This window comes from Scyliorhinus canicula, chromosome 5 (genome assembly GCF_902713615.1).
Source record: "Scyliorhinus canicula chromosome 5, sScyCan1.1, whole genome shotgun sequence".
Classification (NCBI taxonomy): domain Eukaryota; kingdom Metazoa; phylum Chordata; class Chondrichthyes; order Carcharhiniformes; family Scyliorhinidae; genus Scyliorhinus; species Scyliorhinus canicula.
The window spans coordinates 59,316,402-59,340,459 of NC_052150.1; the positions used below are offsets into that span (position 1 = coordinate 59,316,402).

The 24,058-nt window shown below is 44.1% G+C and overlaps 1 protein-coding gene across 2 annotated transcripts in view; it reads right to left on the bottom strand.

Moving 5' to 3' along the window:
- Positions 1-22,854, bottom strand: part of myo10 (myosin X) — a 508,428-nt gene extending 485,574 nt beyond the window's left edge. Inside the window, exons 1-2 of one of the 2 annotated variants that reach the window (XM_038797137.1) lie at positions 22,460-22,854; positions 22,069-22,260 (exon numbers count right to left, since the gene is read on the bottom strand). Coding sequence is in view for 1 of the 2 variants with exons in the window: in XM_038797136.1 (XP_038653064.1) it covers positions 22,460-22,480 (21 nt within the window). In the remaining variant the exon portion in view is untranslated. The remainder of the gene's footprint in view (positions 1-22,068; positions 22,261-22,459) is intronic. The other variant, XM_038797136.1, reaches the window with a different exon arrangement.
- Between the last annotated feature and the right edge of the window lie 1,204 nt (positions 22,855-24,058).

Below are 24,058 nucleotides of genomic sequence, written 5' to 3' on the forward strand. Positions count from 1 at the left end.
GTCATTTGATTCCAGACCCACAGCAATGTTGTTGACTCTTAATTTCCCTCTGAAATGGTCTAGCGATCCTTGTACTAAACTGCTACAAAGTCAAAAAGGAATGAAACCAGATTGATCACCCTGCACCATCCTAGACACTAGAACATAGAACAGTACAGCACAGAACAGGCCCTTCGGCCCTCAATGTTGTGCCGAGCCATGATCACCCTACTCAAACCCACATATCCACCCTATACCCGTAACCCAACAACCCCCCCTTAACCTTACATTTATTAGGACACTACGGGCAATTTAGCATGGCCAATCCACCTAACCCGCACATCTTTGGACTGTGGGAGGAAACCGGAGCACCCGGAGGAAACCCACGCACACAGGGGGAGGACGTGCAGACTCCACACAGACAGTGACCCAGCCGGGAATCGAACCTGGGACCCTGGAGCTGTGAAGCATTTATGCTAACCACCATGCTACCCTGCTGCCCCTCACTGGAAACAACAAAAGGACAACCAGGCCATAGACCCTGCAAAAATCATCAGAGCTGTCCCACAGACACATCATTCAACAACCTGACAGTGATACACACCAATTTATCCTACAAAATGCCAGACACTAGCATCACCTTCCCTGGGTATGCCTTGTCCCAAAGGCAGGACAGACCTACCAGAGGTGGCAGTAAGTGGAGGGAGTTGCCCTGGCGTCGCTAACATTGACTCCACATCCCATGAAGGAGGTCAAACATGGCAAGGAACCCTCTTGATTACCACCTTCCGCCTCAAAGCCCACCAGCCCTCAAGTTGATGAATCAATACTCCTCCATCTTGAACACCAATTGGAAGAAGCTCAGAGGGTGGTTGGTAAGGGCACAGAATATTTTAAGGGACAGAATGTTCCAAGTTTAATGCATCCAAGCCAGCCTCAAGAGGGCGGCACATCGTTGGGAAATGTTAACAGGACAGATAAGTCCAAGCAACGGTTGTTGTCAATGGGTCAGGTGCAGATAAAGTAGTAGGTCGGCTCCAAGCAGCTGAAAAGCTTTCATTAGATCAGTGCTGCTCAGGGAGCTGGGATTCAGAAACCCAAAGGAGCAGTGTTAGCTCAATGAGGCTGGCACGGGGGCGGGCGGGGGGGGGGGGGGGGGGGGGGGGAGAAGAGAGGAGAGAAGAAGAGAAGGAAAGCCGGAGTTTATACCAGTAATTAAACTCGTGGAAATTTGGTCGGAATGACTGGAAAGCCCAATTTATGCCAGTAATTAAACACTGGGTTGCAGCCTCGGGAATCCCATGGGACACTATCATGGGAGGAGATTGAGCAACTGGGAGATGAGCAGTCATTTGGAGAGTCTGATTTGGGGCAGCTGTTTGTGTAAATCAGAAAATGTATCCTCAAATAAAGGGGAGCTGAAGTCTCTCAAGAGGAAGACAGTTTTTCAAGAATTTTTATGACTCAGTAATGATTGTTTTCTGATTGGGTTGCTGAAAATTCAGGGGACTGATCTTTATTATAATAATAAGAATCTTTATTGGTGTCACAAGTAGGCTTACATTAACACTGCAATTAAGTTACTGTGAAAATCCCCTAGTAGCCACACCCCGACATCTGTTTGGGTACAGCGCGGGAGAATTCAGAATGCGCAATTCACCTAACAGCATGTCTTTTGGGACCTGTGGGAGGAAACCGGAGCACCCAGAGAAAATCAACGCAGACACAGGGAGAACGTGCAGACGCCGCACAGACAGACAGTGATCCAAGCCGGGAATCGAACCCGGGTCCCTGCCGCTGTGAAGCAACAGTACTAACCACTGTGTTACCTTGCTGCTCCGTGATCTTGGTTGTGTCTGCCATTTAATGTGCAGTTTCTGGTGTGTTCAACCACAGTTTGCAGATTAATTCATGTTTACCTTATGTTTATTCCAGAAGCTACAAGATAGATGGTGGTGACTTTCTTTTGTGGATTTTTGCACAGCAAAATTTCCTTGGTGCTTAAAACCGGTGTTTGTTTAAATCCTTGTGGCTTTATTCTCTAGAAAATAAATGACTTTCAAATTTCATCTGCTTTACCAAAAAAGGTTACTGGTTTCTAAACCGACTCCACCAATTAGTGTCATACCGAGCACAAAGGTTGTGTTTGTTGGAGGTCAATCATCTCAGTCCTGGGATACTGCTGCAGTAGCTCTTCAGGGCCTAATGATCTTCAGCTGCTCCTTCAATGACCTGCATTCCATATGAAATGCCATATCTGGGGATATTTGCTGATGATTGCACAAGCAAAGCTCCTTCGGCAGAATCGTCCAAACCCTTGCTTGACCTCTGCCACTTAAAAAGGACAAAAGAACAGATGCATGGCAACAACACATCCTAAAAGTTCTAATTCCAAGCTACACACCATCGGACTTGGAAATATACTTCACCATTGCCAAGTCGAAATCGTAGAACTCCCTCCCCAACAGTACTGTGGGGGGCATAGAGAGAGTGGATAATAAAGAGGCTTTTTTCCCCCAGGGTGGGGGGGTCAATTACTAGGTTTAAGGAGCGAGGGGCAAGGATTAGAGGAGATGTACAAGGCAAGTTGTTTTTTTTTTTAAAAACAAGAGGGTATATCCAGTCAGGCCCAGGGGACTTATCTATCCTGATGCTTTTAATGTCCTGCACATCCTTCTTCTTAATATCAACCGGTTTGAGACTATTAACCTGGTTCACACTGTTCTCATGGGCAACAAGGTCCCTCTCTCGAGTGAATACTGAAGCAAAGTATTCATTTAGGGCCTCCCCATCTAGAACATTTCCCCAACAACAATTGTTCCCACTTTATGCTCTTTTGCTGCTGTCTAATAGCAGTATAGTTTCCCCTCCCCCAATTAAATACCGTCCCATACTGTGTTCCTATCCATCTCCATGACTATGGTAAAGGTCAAGGAGTTTGTGGTCACTGTCACCGAAATCCTCTCCCACCGAGACATCCGACACGTGGCCTGTTTCGTTGGCAAGCACCAAATCCAGTATGGGCACCCCCCCTATTGAATCAGGAATCCTTCCTGTACACACCTGACAAAATCTGCTCCATCCAAATCATTTGCAGCCCAAGGAGGTTCCAGTCAATATTAGGGAAGTTGAAGTCACCCATGACAACAACTCTGTTACTTCTGCACTTTTCTAAGATCTGACACCCAATCTGTTCCTCCATCTCTCTGCTGCTGTTGGGGGGTCTACAGAAAACTCCCAATAAAGTGACTGCTCCTTTCTGGTTTCTGACTTCCACCCATACTGACTCAGTAGCCAAACCCTCCTCAACTATCTCCTTTTCTGCAGCTGTGGTGCACTCGCTAATTAACAGCGTTACTCCCCCTCCTGTTTTACCTCCCTCCCTATTCTTCTTAAAACATTTAAACTCCGGAACATCTAACAACCATTCCTGCCCCTGTGAAATCCATGTTGCCGTAATGGCCACAAAATCGTAGTTCCAAGTACTGATCCATGCTCTAAGTTTATCTCCCTTATTCCTGACATTCTTTGCATTGAAACAGACACACTTTAACCCATTCCAGAGTTCAACTTTGCCCCCTCAACTGTCTATCCTTCCTCAGACTTGCAACTTTGCCCTATAAACTGTCTATGCTTCCTCACAGACTCGCTGCATACTGTTTCTGCCTGTTCAACAGCAACCTATCCGCTGATCCATAGCTCTGGTTCCCATCCCCTGCCAAACTAGTTTAAACCCTCCCAAAGAGCCCTCTCAAACCTCCCACCCAAGATATTGGTGCACCTCCAGTTTAGATGCAATCCATCCTTCATGTACAGGTCCCACCTTCCCCAGAAGATATCGCAATGATCCACATATCTGAAGCCTTCCCTCCTGCACCTGCCCTGTAGCAGCCACATGTTCAGCTGCACTTACTCTCTGTTCCTTGCCTCACTTGCACGTGGCACCAGTAGCAAACCCGAGACCACTACTCTGCTTGTCCTGCTACTTAGCTTCCAACGTAATTCCCCAAAATCACTTTTTAGATCCTCATCCTTTCCTTAGCTATGACATTGGTGCCAATGTGCACCACGACATCTGGTTGCTCATCCTCCCACTTAAGAATCCTGCAGGCTCGATCCGAGACATCCCTAGCCCTGGCACCCGGGAGGCAACATACCTTCCAGGAATCTCGCTCGCGAACACAGAATCTCCTATCTATTCCCCTAACCATCGAGTCTCCTATCACTATTGCTTTTCTATTCTCCCCCCTTCCCTTCTGAGCCACAAAGCCAGACTTGATGCCAGAGACCTGGCCTGGCCTTCCCCCGATAGGTCATCCGCCCCCAACAGCATCAGTATACTGTTAGTATAATCATTGGTCAGGCTCATAATTTATGCTTGTTAGATGCTGCATTATTCATGCTCAATGGCCTATCCTCTGCAAGTAAAAGAAACCAGGTATCGCATCTCTTTTCGAATTAAACAAAAGCATGGACGACAACAGACAACATCTCACTTCAATGTCCTTGCTGTTAGCTCTTGCATACTCCCTCAGTACTGCAGTGCAAGGAGTTTGATTTTGTGCTCAAGCCTTTGAGTGAGACTTAACCCCACACCCGTCTGACTCAAAAAAGGTAAGTGAGTGTATTACCAACTGACACTTCAAACACCCAATAGCAACAGGATTGATTTTTTTTTACCCATTTTGATGGCCTTTTCATTATGGAATTAGAAGCTTGCTTTGTCGCATAGGGGAAAAAAAAGTTCAATTCACTCTTATTAAAATGGTTATATGCTGTCTGCGAACTAAACAAACCAATAAACTGCCAGGTCGCATCAATAAACACTTGTCTTCAGAAGAAAAAATGAAGAAGAGGACAGTTAACAATAAATGCCACTGTTATAATTGTGTGAAGAGACACAATCTTCCCAGGCAGTTCCACTCAAAGATTTTTTGCTAAGACAGTGCAATTGTCATAACCTGTGTTATGATGGATTACTGAAAACAAGATCATTCATATAACTTGAAAGAACATATTGGGATTATAAGGACACATGCTTTTAGTGACAATAGTTATGAATAAATCTCACCACACATACTGGAGTAATACTATTTCATATCATTCGCGATTTTTCTTTGTTTTCAAATGTTAACACTTCTCAAATACATCTCCTCATCTCCTGAATATTTTTAAATATTTATTCAGCTTTATTTGCAGACAGCACAATTTCCAATTTACTCTATCAAACAACAAGTATTTATTTTTAATACTAGGGACTATTTAATATAACTTTTAAAAGGCTGGTTGCCAGATTATTTAGTATTTCTTAAAGCTACCAAGCAAGACAAAGACAAAGCCACAGCCAGACTATAATTCCACACTGCAATGGTCATCAAAATTGAAAAATGAATCTTTATATGTAGAATAAAGCCTTCATTATAATGACACCCAATAAGCTACTACACACAGATCCTGGTCCAAAATTGTTGGTTGCCATTAAGTTAAAGCACAGACCTTGGCCAAATCATACAAATGGAACAGAATAGTCCAAATGATGAGGGAAGCTACAAAATATTTGTAATTCCGTGTATAGACAAAATGTCATTAGTACACTGGAATTATAATTCATAATTTGATGCTTTATATGCATAGCTAGCTGCATTATTTTAAAAAAAACATTAAACGACAATCTTGAAACTTAGCTGGTATCAAGTTTAAGGCAATAATCTGAATTTTAGATTATTAAAATTCATATAGGAGATGTGGGCTTTGCTGGCTCGGCCAGCATTTATGGCCCATTGCAATGAATAATTAATAATTACAACCTTTATTAGTGTCACAAGTAGGCTTACATTAGTACTTCAATGAAGTTACTGTGAAAATCCCCCAGTTGCCGCACTATGGCGCCTGTTCGGGTACACAGGGAAATTCAGAATGCCCAATTCACCTAACAAGCACTTCTTTCGGGACTTGTGGGAGGAAACCGGAGCACCCGGAGGAAACCCAAGCAGACACAGGGAGAACATGCAGACTCCACACAGACAGTGACCCAAGTCGGTAATCGAACCCAGGTCTCTAACTCGGTGAAGCCACAGAGCTAACCACTGTGCTACCATGCCGACCATTGACCAAGAAGGTGGTGGTGAGCTGCCTTCTAGTACCGCTATAGTGCATGTGGGTAGGTGAACCCACTGTGCTGTTTGGGAAGGAGTTCCAGGATTTTGACCCAGCAACAGTGAAGAAACTGTGATATAGGTGACATTTTATTAATAACAATAATAAATTATTTATATGTTTCTTGAGATTCAGTTAATCTCGTGGACATCAGAGTCACCTGATGAAACTATTTAGGGAAAAGCAACTTATTTTCATGGGGCACTATAGCAGGGTTAATATAGTATACTGATAATCTAAAGACATGCGTTCCATCATGCAACTGGGGAATTTATCAGTCATGGCTCAGTTGGTGGTACTCTTGTCTGAGTCAAAACTTTCTGGGTTCAAATCCCAATCAAGAACGTGAATGCAAATCAGGGCCGACAGCCACAGTGGATTACCGAGGGAGCGTTGTACCGAGGGAGCGTTGTACCGAGGGAGCGTTGTACCGAGGGAGCGTTGTACCGAGGGAGCGTTGTACCGAGGGAGCGTTGTCTTTTGGATAAACAAATGTTAAACCAAGACAGTGGCATGTCTATGTTAAAGAAGAGCAGAGGGGTTATTCCTGTTATCTTAGTCAAAACATTGGAAAAGCAGATTATCTGATCATTATCACAGGTTTTTTTAGTGGGAGTTTGTTCTGTGGAAATTGGCTGTTGCATTTCAGCAGTAACTACACATCAAAAGTACCTGAGGTTGTAAAACAAGACATTTGGTAGTCATGAAAAATGCTATACAAACGCAATTTAAAAAAAAATAAAATTCATCCATGATGAAAATGCCAGATAACCCATTTAATTCACTAGTGTTGATTATTGAAAGAACTTTGTCATCCTTTCCTAATTTGGCCTATATGCAACTCTCAGACCACAGCACTGTGGTGGACTTTTAACTACGTTCTGAAACCACGCAGTTGTATTCAACAGGATGGCTTGACACCATCTTCGCTAGGGCAATTAGGGATGGTAGTAAATGCTGGCCATACCAGCAATTTCCACATGGCAACAAGTACCAGGCAAAGACTCTCCTTTGTTGGAAGTGGTCAAACTCCTCCCTTGACATTCAACGATTTGATATTCATATCATCAGAGTCCTCACCATCAACACCCTGGCCAGAAAGCTAGCTATGTAAATAATTGGCTACAAGAGGAGTCTGGGTTTTCTGTGGAGTGTGACTCACTTGCCAGCTCCCCAAAGTCTTTACACTACCAACAAAAATGGATAAATGGAGTAAATGGATAAATGGGTAAATGGAGTTGAAATCAACCATGATTGAATGGTGGAGTGGACTCGATGGGCCGAATGGCCTTACTTCCACTCCTATGTCTTATGGTCTTAAAACACAAGGCAAGGTTCAATGAAGTACTTCCCACTTGCCTGGATGAGTTCAGCTGCAACAGGTCAACACCATCCAGGACGGGGAAGCAACCTGTGCATTTGGCACCCCATCCACCACTACCAATGTTCAGTGGCAGCACTGTGCATCATCTGCAAGATACTCCCCAAGGCTCCTTTAACAATAGCTTACGAACCCATAACTGCATCACGCAGAAGATCAACGGCAGCAAGCACTTGGGTACACCACCATCTTCAAATCAGAAATATAGCACCATTCCTTCTTTATTGCTGGATCAAAATCGTGCAAATTCTTTCCCTATCATGACAGATGTATCTTTATTGCATGGTTGGTGTCACTGGAGAAAACGGCCGATTAGAAATGAACAGTAAATGCGGCCCGTGCCAGTGATCCCACTTCATATGAATGAATAAAAACATAAGGACTAGGAGCAGGACTAGGCCACCTGGCCCCACGAATAAGAGTCCATAAGACCATGGCTGATCTTTTGTGGACTCAGCCCCATTTACGCACCCACTCACCAAAACTCTCAATTCCTTTACTGTTCAAAAATCTATCTATCTTTGCCTTAAAACATCCAATGAGGTAACCTCAACTGGGCAGGGAATTCCACAGATTTATAACCCTTTGGGTGGAAAAAGTTCCTCCTCAAATTCAGTCCTAAATCTGCTCCCCCTTATTTTAAAGCTATGCCCCCGAGTTCTAGTTTCCCCCGCCAGTGGAAACAAACTCCCTGCTATCTTAACTATTCCCTTCATAATTTTGTGTTTCGATAAGATCCTCTCCTCATTCTTCTAAGTTCCAATGAGTATCGTCCCAGTTTACTCAGTCTCTCCTCATAAGCCAATCCTCTTAACTCCAGAATAAACCTAGTGAATCTCCTTTGCACCCCCAAGACTAATAAAATTACATATTGGGCGCAATTCTCCAGCTCAAGCGAAACAAGGCCGGTGAATAGCGGGAGAGGCCAAAGACGAGAACCGCACCATGTGCCAACAGGTTGCGATGTAACCGGCCTGTTCCCGGAGGCGAAATCGGAATCTCACCGTAGCGTGGTGAGAAACCAATTATCACCATGCAAGCTTTATTTCCATACAATTAAATGGGAGCCGCCCCATATCCAATGGCCTCCTGTCATTCAGTGCCCACCCCAGCAAGTAAGGGGCATGATGGACCCTTGGGTGGGGAACCCTCCGCACGGGTGGGCCGTGTAGCCACCGAAGTTGGCCATTTCCCAAATACAAAATGGAGGAACGCAAAGCATACAGGATAAAATGGACAATGTTTGCAGCACCAGCAGACTGCATCAAGCAGGTGTGGATTCTGTCTGCTAAGAGAGCAGACAGCACCGAAACAAACATTCCGCATACTAATGAGGCAATCTCCAGGATAGTTAGCATATTAATGGATTGATTCTAGAGACAATGGTCACAAATGGGGAAGTAACTGCAATATTGTAAAGAATACCAGACACCCCTGCACCAGCGGGGTTCGAAAACAAAGAGCCTGAAGGCCCGCCCAGTAGCTAAGGAACAGCCTCAGTATTGGGGGGGATTCAAACATATCGATTGGGAAGAGACCCAATCGATTCCGAGCAGGTAAGGAAGTCTGCCCAAAGGAGCGCGGATCCCTGGGACCTATAAAAGACAGGTCCCACACATAGCTCTTTCTTCTTGTCCAGCCCTCCTCTCTCCTTGAGCAGCCCTCCCTTGTGGACCAGCACCTCGACCAGCTTTTGCCACCCTTGTGGACCAGCACCTCGACCAGCTTTTGCCAAGAAGACCCTGAAGGAGAGACAGAGAGGTTCGGACAGCAGCCGCCAGCAAGTAAGTGTCTCACAACGATCGCTACCAGAGATAGACACTCCTGACCCCTTTTAACTTATACCAACCTGAAGTCTGCAGACCAGAGCAGAGCAAGAGGCCTTGTTCCCTGACCCGGCAGTTCCTTCGAGATAAGTAATAGTTTATTTAGCGGTAGGAATAGTTTAATCCTTTTAGCATGTGCATGGGTAGTTGTTATTATAATTGTATTATAATAAACTCATTTGTTTGGACTTACTAATTGGTGTATGGTTTTATTGCTTTGAACTTCACCTTGAACTTGTGGCAGTATCTTAACGATACCTGGCGACTCCAGAGCTAAGTAAAGAAACAGAGCCAAATTGAGTGTTAAGCACACTCACCCAGAACGAGCAACAGCCGCAAAAGGAGGGTGGGGAGGCAAGTGCTCGGGTGGGCCACCAGCAGGCAACTGCTCACGGCACCATGCCAATCACTGGATAGTTTACCCATTCCAGGGGCAACCCCTGTCCTTGCCTGTCTGCCCCAACAACCACCCACAACCTCCACTGACTGCCGAGGCCTCTAGCCATGCGGCTGAAGGCTATTACCGAAAGGGAATTGGCAATCATGGTGAAGTGAGCACTTCACACATCCAGAGTGGATTCCTATGGGTGGGCAGGCCATGTAGTATGAGAGAGTCATTGGCCAGCATCCCAATCACACCTTGATGACTTAACACTGTGCAGGAGACAACACCAAACATGCAACAGCAAACATCCGAACACCCAGGGAATGGGACACAGTTCCGGGGACATGTCGACAGCCGGAGCATGGGTGGATGCCTGCAGAGATGGGCAAAGGGATTGGAAATCAGCCCACACTGCAGAAGAAAGTGATAGAGGTGTCATACTGGTTGTGCAAAAAAGGTGTTTAATACGTGTTTCACAACTCTCCCATTTCCCCCCCTCACCCCATCCCCAGTGTCCTCATTGTGCTTAACCCTCCTAGCTCTACCACTACGTCTAGTTGTTTCCCCAGGATGCACATGAGTTGCAAGCCCATCCCATAGCCTTCGATGCTCCTGGTGGGCATCCTCTGAGGGTACTGAGGGCGGAGGACCCCGGCGCACTTGTCGGGAGCATATGCACAGCCATGCCACCCTGTCCTCTGTGCAGACTTTGAGACAGCCTCAGAGGTGGAATTCGGGGGAGCTGTTTACCACTGGCACCACTCCATGGGATGGGTCTGGGTTGGCACCCAGTGCTCCCTCCTGGTGCCCATAGGTCCCAAAGGTTCATCTTGGGATGGAGGGGCAGCTGGTTCAAGCCCCAGCCGAATCTCCATCATGACCTGGCGATTCCCCATTGTCTGCACCATCGTGTCTATGCCCTCGGCGATGCTCCTCAGTGAGTGGGCCATGCTCTGCAGGGCCTCAGCAATGCCCATCTGCTACCATGACAAGCTCTGCAGGGCCTCAGCAATGCCCATCTGCTACCATGACAAGCTCTGCAGGGCCTCAGCAATGCCCATCTGCTACCATGACAAGCTCTGCAGGGCCTCAGCAATGCCCATCTGCTACCATGACAAGCTCTGCAGGGCTTCAGCGGGACATGTCCATCAGAACCTCATTAATGTCAGCCTGGTACAAGTCGATATCCTCCAGCAAAACAGCCATTCTGCCGAGACCCTCAGCCATGGCCTGCACGATGCCTTGGACACCTTCACTAATGGTGCCGACATTGTGCACTAGGCTTTCCACTGTAGTCACCATCGCTGCAGTGTGGCCTCAGTGCCATGCATTGCTGGCGCCATCTCCTGAATCGGTAGGCTCTGGGACTTCTCTAATCGGCTATGGATCTGTTGGAGTGACACTGACATTCCCCTGGATGTCCCGACTGCTCCCTGTCATCTCCATCAGCTCCGAGAACCTCTGTATCACAGGCGCGACATCGGGCGGGGACCCAGCAGCCTTCGGACTGCTGTCTCGCCTGGGTGTTCCTGCCTCCATCGGATGTGCATCATCAGCAGCTATGTGGTGCTCACCAGATTGTGCCCCAGAAGCCTGACCACTAACATGTCCCACCGAGGTGTGTGTATCTGAGCTGGTGGAGGGTGGGGATGACAGCTGTGCCGCGACTATAGGGGTTGGATCCTTGGAGCTATCCTCGGAGGTGTTCTCCTCGGAGTCAGGAGAGGGTGCCACCTGCGGTGGACTGACGCTCGCGGCTGGAGAACCTGCGGGAGAATGGACATGTGGTCAGTGAGAGGGTCAGTCAGTAAAGCAATAACAACTCGTGTTTGAAAAGGTCCTCCAGATGGATCCCAGTGGTCCCCGCACCTCTGCGGCATCTGCCAGTCTCCGTGTGGGTCACCGATTTGTCCTCAGCCACACATTGGTCATCTCCGGGGCCCGCAACTCGAAGGAGAGAGGAGAGGATTCTGATACCTGGTACTCCTCCGCCAGTCTGGGCCCTCCAGACGATTATGGGAGAGCTTTTCCGGAGGCGATTAGCCACACCTGGTTCACAGTGGTGATGTTGGTGTCTGCTCACTCGTGCTGCCCAGTGTAGATCGTTGGCCTTCTTACGGCATTGGAGGACAGTCCTCAGTGTCATCCTCCCCGAGCTGACATCGCTGCCACCTCATCCCAGGCAGCACTGGCTGCCCTGTGGCTGACTCTCCTGGACCCTCAGGGGAAACAGGACATCTCACCTGGCCTCCACTGTGTCTCAGAGCCGCCAGAGGTCAGCATCCCAGAATCCTGGGGCTGGTCTCCTCGGCGGCATTACTGTGAGCTGGCTGGGGTTGGCTGAGCAAGTGCATTGAAGTGCTGCTCGGCCTTGTTAGCGGGGGACTGGCGAGCGCGGTCCTGGCAAATCAGCTGGCGAGCCTTCATTTGGGGGTGAGAAACACCCAAGGTCTCGTCAAGTGGAGCATATTGTGTTGAATTACATGGCTGGCCTGAGCGCCCGGAAGGTCACAGCAATTCTCGCTCGCTACCCAGATATTTTCCCCGAGAATCGAGCCTATTATAAAAAGATTTTTTTTTTTTTTTTGGGACAATCGCGCTATTATAAACGTATTTTCAAAACTATTTACTGAACCAAAAAAGAGAAAGCTTGGGAAGAGAGATGAAGAACCAGCGTACAACTTGATAACTGGCTTTTATCCAAAATAAATCTCTGATAATAGGATATGAAACCTTCGATTCAAGCAATCAAAGTTGAAATTGTGGTTTTCCTTTTAACATATACTGCTGACTTTTGCAATTCCCAGAGTTGTAAATTATCCTTTAAGTCATCATGCTTGAAATACCAATCTCCATGGGTAAACAGATTGCAATGCCTGCTCATCCAAATCAAAAAAGTGAGAAAATACATGACAGATGTAGTATAATGTGGATAAGTGTAAAGTTATCCATTTTGGATAGAAAAACAGAATGGCAGAGTGGTAGTTAAATGGTGATAGATTGGGAAATGTTGATGTACAAATGGATGTGGATGTCCTTGTACACAATCACAAAGCAGGCATGCAGGTGCAGCAAGCAGTTAGGAAAACAAATGGGATGTTGGTATTAATTGCTAAAAGGATTGGATTACAGGAACAAGGATGTCTTACTGCAGCTGTGCATGACCTTGGTGGTCTCCTTAATGGAGGAAGGATATATCTGCCACAGAGAGAGTGCAGCAAAGGTTCACCAGACTGGTTTCTGGGATGGCAAGATTGTCTGAGAGATTGGGTTGACTAGGCCTGTATTCACTAGAGTTTAGAAGAATTAGAGGATACACAAAATTACGTATAAAATTCTGACAGCGCTGGACAAACTGGATGATGTTCCCCCTAGCCAGGGTTATCTAGGACAAGGGATCACAATCCCATTTAGGACTGGATGGAGGAGAAATTTCTTCAGAGGGTGGCGATCCGGGCCGGGGGGGGGGGGGGGGGGGGGGAGGATTCTCTCTCACAAAAGGTTCTGGAGAGCAAGTTACAGAATATAGTTAAAGAGGAACTAGATTTCTTGGTACTAAAGGCATCAATGTGGATGAGGAAAAGAGCAGGAGTATGGCATTGAGAGACAGGACCAGCCATGATCACATAGAATGGTGGAACAGACTCGAGGGGCTGATTGGTCATGTTTTAGAGAGATTGTCGATTTGGACACATGTATTAGATATAATTTGGTACACTCTAATTCATTGGGTCACTTGACCGAAGTACATAGGTCAGACCTTACATATAAATGCAGATTGCAGGCCTGCAAGTGTATATATTGTTCTTAAAGTTAGTTTACAATAATTATATTGGTCATCCTGCAAGATAAAAACAAGACACGTCTGCCCCTATTGTCTATGTAAGGTTTTCTGCCACCCGACACAGAAAAGGAAGGGTATTCTGCACATTTATGTTCCTGTGTAGATATGGGTACAGAGCAGACAACATGATTCTTTGATTGCATGTCCAAGAGGTAATTTTAAAAGATAAAAAAATTCACAGTATCAGACATCATCTCAATCATTACTTTAAAGGGAAGATATTACAAATGCAAATTGTTTTGGACTGTATCTTTAATTTTGGGTAAAAATGGAGAAAAGAAGGGGGTCATGCGGCCTGCTCCAAATTCTGCAGATAACAGGCCTTGGTGGTTTGGCTGTTTAAGGTTCCCAAAGTTGTTTTACAGCGAAGGTGGTGCAAGATATTCACACCTGCAAACAATGCTGAGCAGCTGTGCTGTGTTTACATTTGACAACAGTCTAACAGGTGGGTTGATTGTTAGTCTCCAAGTCACATTAGGAATGTCAGGTTTTATAGAGTTCAAACTATGACCATGAATTTAATTCCAAGGTAGAATGGAGTCGGGGGTCTAGATGCTACTTAGCATTTTCATCTGGATACAAGACCTATTTCATTCATGTTGCCATGAAGATGGACTATGAGAGGAAAAACATTAAATGGTGGGGGAGTAACCCTGGGGAGGGTGCTCTTTCAGAAGACTGGTGCAGACATTTTTTTTTTAAATTTAGGAGTATCCAATTATTTTTTTCAATTAAGGGGCAATTTAGCATGGCCAATTGACCTACCCTGCACATCTTTGGGTTGTGGGGGCGAAACCCACGCAAACACGGGGAGACTGTGCAAACTCCACATGGACAGTGACCCAGTTTCAAACCTGGGACCTGAGGCAGCTGTGCTATCCACTGCCGCACCATGCTGCCCCAGGGCAGCACGGTAGCATAGTGGTTAGCATCAATGCTTCACAGCTCCAGGGTCCCAGGTTCGGTTCCCGGCCGGGTCACTGTCTGTGCGGAGTCTGCACGTCCTCCCCGTGTGTGCGTGGGTTTCCTCCGGGTGCTCCGGTTTCCTCCCACAGTCCAAAGATGTGCGGGTTAGGTGGATTGGCCATGCTAAATTGCTCGTAGTGTCCTAAAAAGTAAGGTTAAGGGGGAGTTGTTGGGTTACGGGTATAGGGTGGATACGTGAGTTTGAGTAGGGTGATCATTGCTCGGCACAACATCGAGGGCCGAAGGGCCTGTTCTGTGCTGTACTGTTCTAAATCTAAATCTAAACTGGTGCAGCCTTGAGGAGCCGAATAGTCTCCTTCTGCACCGTAGGGATTCAAAGTCCAAGTCAAGATCAGTCTGCAGGATTAGGCACCAAGAGAAGCAGCAAGTCTCTCTGGTTCACCATGCAGAACGTGGCTGGGAGCTCACAATCAGATCAAAAAGAGGCAGAGTTTGTGCTGATTTAAATGAGACTGCAAAATTCACCTAGCTTGGCCAGAAGAGAGAATCTCTCAATTTGGATGTTATGGCAAAAGTCAATTCTGGGATTAGGAAAAGGCAAGCCCTCGGAAGCAAGGAATCACTTTGGATGGGCTCCGGGTAAATACTGTGGGCATCATCTGGTGTAGAAAAAAAAACCGAGTCCGTTCTGGGTGTAATTCACAGGGTTGTTCCCAGCACTGCTATCCAACAGCATTTTGTTTTTCCCAAGCCTCAGCTGGGAACGCCCTGCTTCCTGCACTGACAGAAATCGTCAATGAAGGAAGAGATCCCGAATGGTGCCCCGGTCTCTTGACCACCCCCCCTCCCGCCCTGACATGATACTCGGAACCGCCAATGCCCCAACTCAACCATTGAGGGTCCTCGAGCCCCCTGCACCCCACCTCATACAGGCCAGGGTCTGGGGTGCCCTGCATGGGCAAAATGCCACTTGGCATCCTGGTGGCATTGTCAGGGTACTACTCTTCCCAGAGCTCACCGATTGCCTGGGAGAGCCTCAGACGGTCACCTTCCTTCCCCCCCCCCCCCCCCCCCCCCCAAACGAGACCCCGATTGCCTGGGAAACAGCCCCCACACCCCCATGTGCCATTCCACCTGGTCCCAGTTTGTAGAGACCAGTGCTAAATGGCATTCAGCTGGCGTCTCCTGTGTGAGGCTGGTAGATCCTGGGTGCAGGTTAGATCCGGAATCAGCATTGTTAGGTCAGCAGTTAAACTAGCGCGACATCTTACGATATATCGTGAGGCGTAACACCCGTCAGGAATCTCAGAAGAGGCCTCCTGCTGGATCTACCAACCACATCCCATCCGATTCGGACAGGACGTCGCTGGTGAAAATCACTCCCTGATGTAGCTGGTAAAAATCTCTCCCTGTGCTTACTTAAGGGAAGGAGTACAATATAACCAAGATGGGGGATTTTTGGTCATTTTAAAAGTTAATGGGAAACTTTTCTGTAGATTGATTCGTGCTAACTGAAATACTGTTTAATCAATGTTGCTTAACAAACAAATTTAGAAGCAGCAGTAGACCATTCAGCCCTTCAAGTTTGGACGCCCATTTATTAAGATCATAGCTGATCGAATTGTGCCCTCAACTCTACTTACTTGTCCACATAACCTTCTGACTCCCTCGTCAATGAAGAATTTATCGGACTCAGCTATCTGACTCAACCTTGAATAAATTATATGAGCCAGCCTCCACTGCTCCTTGGGGAAAAATAATTCCACAGATAAAATGACCATTAGAGGAAAATAGTTCTCCTCATCTGTGTCTCAAGTGTAAGATCCCTGTGCCCTCTAGTTCTAGTCTCTCCCATAGGGGAGATATCCACTCTATAGTCTACTCAGTCAAGTCTCCTCAGGATTTTATGTATTTAAATTATCACCTCTCATTCTTCCAAACACTAATGAATATAGACCCAACCTGTCCAAACTTTCCTCATAAGATGACGCTTTCAGTCTAGAAATCAGTTGAGCAAACGTTCTGAACTGCAGCTGATGCAATTATAATCCTATCTTAAGTAAGGAGGCTGAAACTGGACAGTCACCCAGGAGATTGTCTTGCCAGAACTCTGTACAACTCTAATAGAAACTTTGTTACTTTTATATTTCATTCCTCTTGCAATAAATTACAACATTCTATTTGACTTTCTAATCACTTGCTGTAGCTACATACTAACATTTTGTGATTCATGTACCAGGACATCCGGATCCCTCCATACCACAAGAGTTCAGCAATCTCTCTCCATTCAAACAGTATACTGTTTTTCTATTCTTCCCAATGTGAACAAAACTATGTTGACTCTACCTGATTGCATTAAGATTTTCTAAACTCCTCAATGATATATTATGTTCTCCTGATGAATTTTTCCTATGGTGGATATTACACTAACTGATCTGTAGTTTCCCATCTCCCTCCTGTGTGATGGCTTCAGCAGCAGATGAACTGAGAAAGGAGCAAAGTTGGCTGACATTGTAGAAGTCTAAACAGCTGGGCTTAGTCATGGCAATAAACATGTAGTTGGAAGCTCTTCTTGGGGTCAAATGTGGCACCAATATGGCAAACAGACTGGTTTAATCTCAAGAGGGAGAGAGATGGAGTTAGTGGGTGCGATCGAACGGCCACGCTGTGCCCGAGAAGCAGTGCACCACAATGTGACTGGTAGAAACAGGGAGACACAATGATCTCACGAGACTCTATCTAAAAATGGAGTCCCGATCTTTTGCTACACCGAGGGGTTCGGCGAGCAGAGCTCCTCAGTGTAGACAATGTGCAGCCTTGACCGTGTGTTCCCCACTGAGACTCCCCTATCTAACCAGAGTGAAATTAAATAAACGGGTTTTTCCAGCATTGCAAGTGCTAAGCAACGGGAAACACACGGCTAAACGCACCCGCTATGGGACTTTTGTTCCTATTTAGTTCAATCGTGCCCAGCTCAGGAGCCAAGTTTGGAGCGGGGACCAAAGGCATTGGTTTCAGTCTTCCCAATATTTAATATAAAGTGCAATACGGGCAAAATATCACAAATTCAGAAATAATGCAGAACCAGATACTATTATTTACAAGGAAACGATACAAAGGAGTGGTGCTTCCTCGGACTCCAACTTCATATTGGGCTCAGGACACTTTCTGCTCCTGCTGGTAGCTGGACTGGAGAAGAATCAAGGCAGGCCATCAGTCCTGGTGGTCCTTTGGTTAATCATATAAAAGCATGTTTGCACAATAAGTACTGCAGGAGGAGGTAAACGTGCTTAACACTGCAACAAAATGATACCAGCATTGATCAGAGAGGCAGTATAATAAAATTAAATATTATTTGCATAATCTCAGTAGTATTCAAGTCTTGGATATAACATTCTCATTTCAAGTCACTAATTTTATTGTGACAGTTGAACAAACTACTGCTTAAAACTGATATCAAATAGTTCACAACTTACTCATTTCATGATCATTGGGTAATATTCCCTGCAATCTTGTGAAGGCAGGCAGTAATTTTTAGAGGAAGAATGCATAGACACTGATGCTCATTTTCTGGCTATGACTGCAGAACACCATTCAAAAGCCAGTCATTCATTTGATACATCATTCTTATAATTATGTAGAATGGGGGAAAACCAGGGGATGACAAATCACTTGGCTTTATTTCAGAATTATTTTGCCAATCCTTGTTTTAGTGTTTTGCTTCAGTTCTCACACTGAAACAGCAGACTCACCAGGAAAGCTTGGATTTTGGTCATCCAAAGAATGTAGTGTGCCAAGCTTCTGTATCTGGTTCTTCCAGCCTTATCCTGGCTTCTTTAGTTTTGTATCTAGCTATTTCTGTGGGATTTGGTGCCTAATTTATTTAGAGTAGTTTAATTTCAGTTTCCTTCCATTTGCTGTTTTATTTTATCTTCATTTTATTACAATCGATACATACAAATAAAACTGAAAATGCTGGAAACACTCATTTATGGAGAGGAAACAGAGTTCATTAATGTTTCTTAATGTTTCAGATCTATGACCTTGCCGTAGAAACAAAATTCTGTTACAATTGGGAAAGATAATGTATGTTAGGAAATGTTATTTGTCCCACTTCCAAGAAAGAGCACATGAGAACAAAATATACTGTATCAGCAATAGTTAATGAACGGCAAAGCAAAACTGGAGAATCCAGAATATACACGAGATCAAAGTGAGAGAAAACAGAATAGCATAATTTATCAAAAAAGGAAATTATCTTCCAATGTTACAATTTCCAAGAAATACAAATACAAAAAGTAAGACTGCCAACCCTAAAATTAATCATTAGCTACTTGGAAATGGAGCAAATTGCAGATATTCTCTCAAATCGAATCCAAGAAATCTTTTAGTACAACTCTGAGCCAAGGATGTTCGCAACTAAATGCCCAAAGCGGTAGAGGAAACCAAGTGAAAGGGCAGCATGGTAGCATTGTGGATAGCACAATCGCTTCACAGCTCCAGGGTCCCAGGTTCGATTCCAGCTTGGGTCACTGTCTGTGCGGAGTCTGCACATCCTCCCAGTGTGTGCGTGGGTTTCCTCCGGGTGCTCTGGTTTCCTCCCACAGTCCAAAGATGTGCAGGTTAGGTGGATTGGCCATGATAAATTGCCCTTAGTGTCCAAAATTGCCCTTAGTGTTGGGTAGGGTTACTGGGTTATGGGGATAGGGTGGAGGTGTTGACCTTGGGTAGGGTGCTCTTTCCAAGAGCCGGTGCAGACTCGATGGTCCGAATGGCCTCCTTCTGCACTGTAAATTCGATGAAAAAAACTATACCACTTCCATTGAAACTAGAGCCATCATTTCCATATCCTTAACTTAGATTGACAAAGATCTACTAATAAGTAGTTTTCTGGAACTTGGCAGTAAATAAATATTTGGAGAAATAAAGCTCCTGCTGAGAGCAAAGTTTACTATTAATCAAACATAAGAGGCCAAGGCAAGAAACAATATTTCATATTACTGTAGTAATATATTTCACATTTTTCTGTAATCATGCCAAATTTGAAGTTCCACCTGAAAGGGCCATATTTTCCCACATTGTAAATTAGGTTTACATGTAATCAAACACAGATAGCCCCTAAAGGATCATATGATTATTAAAAGGATTACAAGTGAAAAATACGCAGATGGGAATGAAATCCTATTAACCTATTACAGCATGATATATTGACCTCAAATTCTTTGACAATATTAGTTTAAACTTACAATTTAGAGCAGAATGAAATGTAACAAGAGATCATCTCACCATATTTTATCCCTTCACTAATGTGCCCTTGTCCCCTTGAAGAAACCATGCTTAAGTAAACAAATTTAAAGATGTCATATGTTGAAGTAAACAAGCCACTCAAAGAAAATTGAGGAACTCGTGCTAGGTGACCAATAATCTTGGATTTGATTAAACATTATTCATTAATGGCCTTTTCAAATTTAAATGATTTGATTGTACATTTTGCAAAATCAGCTTTCAGATATCTCATTCAAGCATTGATATGGCACTGGGTTCAATGAGTATACAAATGTGTGAAGAATGCATTTACTTGATTACATGGGATTTACCAAACAGCAGATGGCTGGCTGACAAGTATACAGGTCATCAGCAGAAGTAGGCTGTGAAGTTTACTGTTGTTAGCCATTGATTAATGCCATAGCAACCTGCAAATAAAGACAAGTTTGTCCAATTGTACAGGTTTCACTTAGCAAATAAAAGATGTAAAAATTAGAATCAATTATCAAAGAAAAAATGCAAACTGCAGGTCAGCATTTATTTTCTGTTAAAATGTTCCTGAAAATAGGATTTTCTATTCCAATATTCATAAAAGTAGTGATTACAACATATTCCAAAAGGTTGAACAGGTTCTGGTTGAACAGGAGAGAGATTGTTTTAAAAATAATTGCACTAATGCCCCAACATCATTTTATTTTTGCCTACAGTTTACTGCCAGCTGTTAGAGTCTATAAAAGTGCATTCACCATATGTGTCGAGCTCCTCCCCTGTCTGGTTTTAATGTTTAAAGAGCACGAGTTGAATTGCCAACTTCCTCAAAGCATTCAAATACATCAAACATATAAATTACTCAGCAGTTCTAACAAATTGTCTTAAGATTTCTTTCTCTAAAATGGGTACTGCATTGGAGTTATACATGTCTACTACTATGAGATGGTCTTCTTAACTTATCACTTGTGTATTCATCAGCGCATGACTCCATAATGATGCTGCCTCTTGGCGATTTAACCCAACCAACCCAAACATGAAAGTGATAGCAAACTTGGAAGCAGAATAACTTGATCAACTTTTAATGCAATAAATAAGCAAAAGCAAGGTGATTTGATTAACATTTTATTGTACAATACGTGATTCATATCAATTTAATTGTCAGCATAATTACCTTTTTATATTGAAACTGCATGTGGAGACTTACAAGCAGTGAGTAATTGCAATGTCTAAATTTTTTTAAATCTTATATTCTGAACATTAAAGTCCACAGTAAAAGTTGAACCCTCATGTTTAACTAGGAATAGAAAGATCAGGATAAATGTAAACACTAATGAGATTTTAAATGATATTGCACATTGGATTATTGAGATTAATTCTGTTCAAAATTCTGTCTTTCTACATCTCACCATCCATATGGGGTCCATGAATCTGAACTTTAAAAATAACTAATTGAATATAATTAGCACAGGAAAAGCAGTTTATAAAGGGATAGCTGTGAAAAGTTTATGTATTTCAAAACATCTGATCAAACAAGTGTTTTAGTAAACCACCGTCAATGATCTTATTAACACACAGGAGGTAGAGACTGATGAATGTGTTCAAGAGCAGGTAATTAACGCCTTGCCAGGTCTGGTGCAACAAGTTTCAGTCTGCCTCCAGACAACACCATTCTCCTGTACTGGTTGCATAGATTCAGTGTGCTGTCAAATCATTAGCATACATTTTCCTGATCAACACGGTGCTTAATAAAGGGTTCGAAAGAGCTACTAAAAAGTTCAATATGCATTCTGAGGGACAGAAAGGACTAAAACTCACGTTATACTTTGGCACATATTTTAACTACATCAATCCTTGTTTTTGACTATCAGCATTAAAGCGGTTTGCAATATCAAACATTTGTTTTAGCCAATATAAAATGCAATTAATCAATGGTGATAACAAAATAATTTAACACAGTCATCCAGAGTTTTACTTTGGATATTTGTATTACCTATATATTATTGATATATAATACGCACACACAAAATATTGTACTTTCCTAATCATACCCAACATCCCAGATTTCTGCACACAAACCAATTACTCCTGTGAGTATAAAAACTACTATTCATATGGAGACCACACCATTATTTTAAATCTACAACAACTGCATAACAACTTTTCTAATAATGAGACTACAAGCAGCTGTGATCCATACAACCGCGACCATTTTTAGTTTGTAAATTCAGGAACACCGCCACTGGACAAAAGCACATGGTTACCTGGAATCAGCCAGTGTGCTCATTATTCCACTTAGCAAAAAGGTACAACTAACCTGCACTTGGAATACAGATTTAAAATCGCCCAGAATCCTAAACTAACTTATTCAAGCAAAGTTGGGTGCAAGTTTTCAACGAGATGCGGAGGTTTATCACAACATCTCCGTGCAACAGCTCCGACATGTTCTGTCCAGATCACCATAGTATCTGCAAAAAGTGCCGTGTCTCCCGCAGGAAGCCCGTCGCTCCTGAAAGGAAATGCCAGACCTCTCAGTGAGAAGCCAGGAATCTAGCCATGTCCTGGTTAACATTAAAGACACGCATTCTTCGGTATTACAGGGGTCGTAATCAGTTGCTGCTTACCACTCCCTTCACATCACAGATGCAGAACTCAAGGTAAAGTCAAACTAATTAAACTGATGAGCATAGAAAAATAGTATTACTCACCTCAGCAAAGTAGTAGTCCATTGTTTAATTGTAATCCAGCCTATAAAAGTTTAATGCCAATAAAAAACACAGGCTAACCATGGGTTAACGTGTTCAATGAATAAAGGAGGTATTCCACTTCTCAGGTTTCAGTTACTCCACGTTACCACCAGCCTTTAGATCAACATACATTCACACTGAATCCTTTGTTTTAGTATTTCCTTAAATCGAGGAGATTCTCAAACAGGCACTCGTTCATGGCTGTTTATGTAATGTACGGTGCTCTGAAAATTAAGGGGAGGGAGCACAAACTTCTACAAAATTAAAAAGTTTAACTTCTAATAAAACTCATCAACTTTGTCCTACACACGCACATTTCTCTGTTCAGTATTGCTTCTCTGACCTAACCCTCCCTCCTTACACTCCCTAGTGACTAATAAAGCTCCACCCTATTCCTTCAGCCCAGCCCCTTTTCCCCGTCATTCAACCATATAAGGAAGTTGGTTCCTCATCACTTCAGAAATTTAAATGGAAAGCACAGTAGTGTGCCTCGAAAGGACCATTTTTAAAACTTCAAGGTTTTACCAGATCATGAAAATGCTGCTGTATAGCCTACAGCCACTGCGAAGTAAGCGGTGTCTGTAAATAGAGGCACAGAAGCTGTGTTCAGTTTAAAACAACACAACACATTAAGTTAACTATATAGCGACAGTCATTGCAAGATCATTCATTCAAGATTTTATTTACAGAGAAATGAGAAAGAAAATTCTGGTTTTTTTGCATATTTAAATTCAAGTTATTCCGGTGTGAACCATTTTGCATATTATGGAGGGTTCTCTTGATGAAGGCAGTCAGTTGCACAAATGTGGATTAATTAATGGAATGAAAATCACTTATTGTCACCAGTAGGCTTCAATGAAGTTACTGTGAAAAGCCCCTAGTCGCCACATTCCGGCGCCTGTCTCGGGAGGCTACTACGGGAATCAAACCATGCTGCTGGCCTGCTTTAAAGCCAGCAATTTAGCTGAGTGAGCTAAACCAGCTCCTGGCTAAGCCAACATGGATTTACACAGATATACATAGAACATACAGTGCAGAAGGAGGCCATTCGGCCCATCGAGTCTACACCGACCCACTTAAGCACTCACTTCCACCCTATCCCCGTAACCTGTCTAACCTTTTTGGTCACTAAAGGCAATTTATCATGGCCAATCCACCTAGCCTGCACGTCTTTGGACTGTGGGAGGAAACCGGAGCACCCGGAGGTGGAGCTACAGTGCTATCCACCTGCGTTTGATGAGGTTCCCCACGGTAGGCTATTGCAGAACATACGGAGGCATGGGATTCAGGGTGATTTAGCAGTTTGGATCAGAAATTGGCTCGCTGGAAGAAGACGAAGGGTGGTGGTTGATGGGAAATGTTCAGCCTGGAGTCCAGTTACTAGTGGTGTACCACAAGGATCTGTTTTGGGGCCACAGCTGTTTGTCATTTTTATAAATGACCTAGAGGAGGGTACAGAAGGATGGGTGAGTAAATTTGCAGAGGACACTAAAGTCGGTGGAGTTGTGGACAGTGCGGAAGGATGTTGCAGGTTACAGAGGGACATAGATAAGCTGCAGA